This window comes from Octopus sinensis, unplaced genomic scaffold (genome assembly GCF_006345805.1).
Source record: "Octopus sinensis unplaced genomic scaffold, ASM634580v1 Contig18331, whole genome shotgun sequence".
Taxonomy (NCBI): domain Eukaryota; kingdom Metazoa; phylum Mollusca; class Cephalopoda; order Octopoda; family Octopodidae; genus Octopus; species Octopus sinensis.
This window is the reverse complement of record NW_021835751.1, coordinates 21,017-25,408: the sequence shown is the minus strand read 5'-3', so window position 1 is coordinate 25,408 and position 4,392 is coordinate 21,017. Positions and strand designations below refer to the sequence as shown.

Genomic DNA, 4,392 nt, shown 5'->3' with positions numbered 1-4,392 from the left:
ATGGAGGGACCTCACCACCTCGTTATGCCTCCATGTGTAATCATGGTAAAGCACTCCCGCACTTCGTGGCTAAATGGTCAACGGTCATTGCCTTACTCTTACAGTGGTTACACTGTTTCCGTTGACCCATTAAAAAAGTTTCTATCCTGCAAATATGAGAACAACCCTTCTGATCGGGGAGAGTTATTCCCATATTTCAGCCACGTAGATGACGACGATACGTCAATGTGCGGGTTGTCCAGGCTGCTAAAGAGAGTCTTGTGAAGGACTTTTAAGTTGATCTTTTTAATTAAAGACTCCTTTGAAGTTTGATCAACTCCTTCACATTAACTTGGTAGCACCTAGACCATACTTAGCCGACACATAGCCTTTTATGGTCCCTAGGTGTGTACCACGCGCTTTTTCAGCAGCAAGGATGGCAGCCTTCCTTTGGGATACACTCGACCCACTCCACAAGGTGTCGTGCATCTTAGTAAGAATTCGCTCACTTAAGTGTACGATGTTACTCAGTCCACGTCCTAGCTGCCCGCGAGACAAGTACAATCTCTCCTTATTGCTTGCCAACACGTGGACATGATTCTCTCGGAGTACTCTTCGGACAATAAGGTCCATTTCATCGTACTCACTCGGCTCGAATTCGATCAGGCCAACGTAGTAGTTTAGCAATGAGATGGCATACTCGTTCAAGGCATGAAATAAGTTCCGTGCATTAAGCCGAGTCTTACATAACATTGCCGCTCTACTACGCACACCCTCCACTACACACTTTCTCGTTTCGGGTGTGATTAATGAGGCTGGACTCTCAACCACACCAAGATACTTATATCCTTGGTGTTCCTCCAAGACTTTGACTAGGTCACCACACACAGGGGTGTTAGTCGCCGACTTGTTGTAGTTGAGCTCCAACCCCACGGCCTTCATGAAACCTTTCAGGACTTTACCCATTGAGTGAAGGATCTCTGAAGACCGAGCGAACAGCTTAATGTCGTCTATGAACATGAGATGGTTGGTGCTAAAACACCCTCCTTCATGTTCGATCGACATTTGTTCGAATTGGGCAGTGAGGACTCTACTCAGCGGTTCTAGGCAGAGGACGAACAGCAGCGGAGACATGCTGTCGCCCGTAATATGCCCCTCTCTAGTTTCACCTCGCCTATATCGCATTTGTTGTAATTTAGATGGACGTTCCACCTGTCCATCACAGTTGCAACAAATTTGATAAACCACATTGGCAACTTAAGCCTTCGCAGACACTCAACGAGGTAGGCATGATCAACCGAGTCATATGCCTTCTTCACATCCACCCACATTGACACTAGTGAGTTTCCGTGGGCTCTCGCGAGGCATTTTTGATCAGTGCCTGCTCCTTAGCTCCCTGGCAATCCCGCCGAGTACCTAACTGGTTCTCGGACAGAATCCCATTCACCTCCACGAAATTTCTGACCTCAGTAGCCACCACCTTAGTCATCAACTTGTACAGGTTGGGCATACAGGTTATCGGACGATAATCTGTCGGAGCGGAAGGGTTATCTACTTTAGGGATCAAATAAGTGACCCCAGTACATAACCACTCTGGAATCGAGCCAGGGTCTAGTGTAAACTGTTCGATTGCTCGACACATGCAATCATGGATAGGTTTGCAATTTTTAATAAAGAAATTATACACTTTATCGACCCCAGGTGTCTTCCAGTCAGAGAGACGGGTTACTGCTTCATCGAACTTCTTGCGGATGTCAGGGACACCACAAGACTCGGTCATCAAGGGAGCATCGGGTCCACAAAACGGAAACGACACACCCTTGCGAGGACGTGCTTTCCACATACTCCCCCATGTGTCAAGCATTTCGGCCTTTTGCTGGGTACCCTCCTTCGTCTCTCCGTGCAACCGACGATAGAACGACCTGCGATTAAATTCAAACAGTTGTTCTCCCGCCTGCGCTGACATCGAGACTCATGAGTTGAGAGCTTCTTCTGATAAACGAGAATCAGCTCCTCCCTCTCTGCCCGGACACGCCTCAACTCGTTGAGGTCCCATTTGGCAGCTCGTTCCCGACGAAGTAAAGTACGCACCAAGGGGGGAGTCTTGCCCTTGACCCCATTGCTCACATTCAAAATGTGCCCAGTCAGCGCTTCCAGCTCGGCTTTCCTTGCGGCTACTTTTGCGGCAATGTTTTCTCTCCATCTACTCTTTGGGGCAGGCCTCTGAGTGATTTCATCATAGGTTGTCTGTGCCGAGTACAAATAAAGAGATCTCTCGTCCATTGTCTCCGGAGGCTCACGCACGATCGCGTAAGCTATGGCACGATTGATGCAACCCATCACGTCACTTCTGAGTTGCCACCGAGGTATCTTTCGGGTCACTCTGCGGTCCGCAAGGGGGACAACACGATTCGCAGAGATATGCCTACTAAATATCTCCTTAACCTGCAAGAGTAGCGATAACTCACTACTCTGGTGCTCGTGTTGTTCAGAACACGGGGGCATCCTGACGGCGTAACCGCAGCGGCAGTCCTCCCCCGCGAGCCAGGAGGAGGGGTCTTGGCCAGCTTCTTCAGTGCATCTAACGATAGGTTCGAGCTAAAGCGTCGATTGAAACACTGAAGCAGGGTAGGCCACCCATTTCTGGGCATCCTGGAAGCTCTTCCCAACACCTGGGAAAGGGCGGATTTAACCCAGTCCTCCCGGGTCGTGCACTCGATCCCTTCTGCAATGGCAAAGACGATGTTCTTGCCATCGGACGTCTGTCTCTCCGATGCGGTTGTCCATCCTGCTCTAGGTATATTATTATTAATAATATTGTTAGTTTGTTGTTGTCCAGGTAGAGCACACATCGAGATAGTAGCACGTTGCATAACAGACTCCACACTTAAACTAATAACAAGTTGAAAACAAACCTCCATAACCACACAGTTGAAAAAAATATTTCTTCTCTCTTTTTAAAACATTGATTTTTAGTTTTTCTCAATCCAATAAATGATTCAACGCAGAAAAAACGAAAGACCCAAATGAATTTAGCAAGGGAACATCAAGTCAATTTCTAATGCCAAATCAGGTGTCTCATAGCAAATTTCAGTAAACGATAACTTGATCGACATGAAGAATATTCACATTCCTTTTGTCTTCACTAAAAAGGTGTCAAACTTATCTGATACTCAGGTCGTCGGTAAAGGCATGGTTCTTTACAAAATTGACAATCCAGAGAGAGTTCCAAGTTTATAGAGACCTCAGGAATCGTCGGCTAGGCCGTGATTCAATTTCTCACTGACATTGGTAGGAGTGTTAAAAAAAAGGAGAAGCTTCTCGAAAATATAAATAAAATTAATATTTATTAAAATTAAAATCATTACACAAATGGTTAACCATTAATTCGTGTATTAGCTTCACATCTCCCGAAAATCCCGCAGAATTGTTTGAAAAATCTTTTGTTTTCAATTAGTTTAGTCGGGTTACCCCCACTAAACTAATCCCAGATGAAGATATTGTGTAAACTAAGATATTATTTATTAAAATATACTTTGGGAAAATCCTCCCATGAATCGGTCCTTTTGCGCAGCATAATTTATTGCATCGTGGGCTACTTTAATCGCCTCACTTTGCGTTATAAATCCTCTGGGGTAACTGCCAATAATTATACAAAAATACTGTCTGAATATCCTCTCCGGGAAATTTAATTTGTCTACAAATGTAAAGGAATCAATCCTAAGTGTGTAGATTCTACCGTTATAAATGCATACAAGAACCACGCCCTAAAAATATAAAAAAAAATATACCGACAATAGAATTGGAAGTTTGCAAAAATTCCTTTAATGAACATTGCTAAATTCCATGGTTCGACATGATGGGCGAATCTAAATAACAAATTAATCAGAAAAATATTTAGAACGACATGCATCCAACAATGGTGCAGTGCTGAAGAATTTGGCAGTTTAGCGAAGCTCTGGTTCGAATCTCACTGCTATCATTCCGGCTGAAGGTTCCATGCATTACATGCACCCAGGATTGACGAGTGACGCCGTCATCAGTGATTTCACTGCGGAAAACCGGATGTCTACATCAGCCACAGCACGAAGAAAAATAGATGCGGGGGACAGCTCGTTTGGATTCGTTCGTTGGATTAGTTAGTTCCTAATAACATGTTCTCTCTTTCTATCTTGATCTTATGTGGCTGGCCAGTGCGAGATTCACATTAAGTTGCGATCTTGCGGACGTGCCTCTATTATTATTATTATGCATCCAACAATATTTCACAAACATACATGTTCCCCGAGAACCCTACAATCGAGTTGATCGTAATTCGAAATATTTTCTTTTTACTGTTGTTATCTAATTTGTTAGTTCAACAATTTATTACAGGTTTCGTTCGGAGTATTCGGATTTGGGTTGTTCTGCTAT

The 4,392-nt window shown here is 44.4% G+C and overlaps 1 protein-coding gene across 1 annotated transcript; it reads right to left on the bottom strand.

Annotated features, from left to right (window-relative positions):
* Positions 1 to 321: 321 nt before the first annotated feature.
* On the bottom strand, positions 322 to 1,044 carry LOC115231368. The gene has a single exon (XM_029801413.1). It carries the CDS (start codon positions 1,042 to 1,044, stop codon positions 322 to 324), a length of 723 nt encoding a protein of 240 aa, XP_029657273.1.
* Between the last annotated feature and the right edge of the window lie 3,348 nt (positions 1,045 to 4,392).

Excerpts from the sequence above, each read along its gene's own strand:
- LOC115231368 (XM_029801413.1), bottom strand. The coding sequence starts at position 1,044 with ATGTCGATCGAACATGAAGGAGGGTGTTTTAGCACCAACCATCTCATG.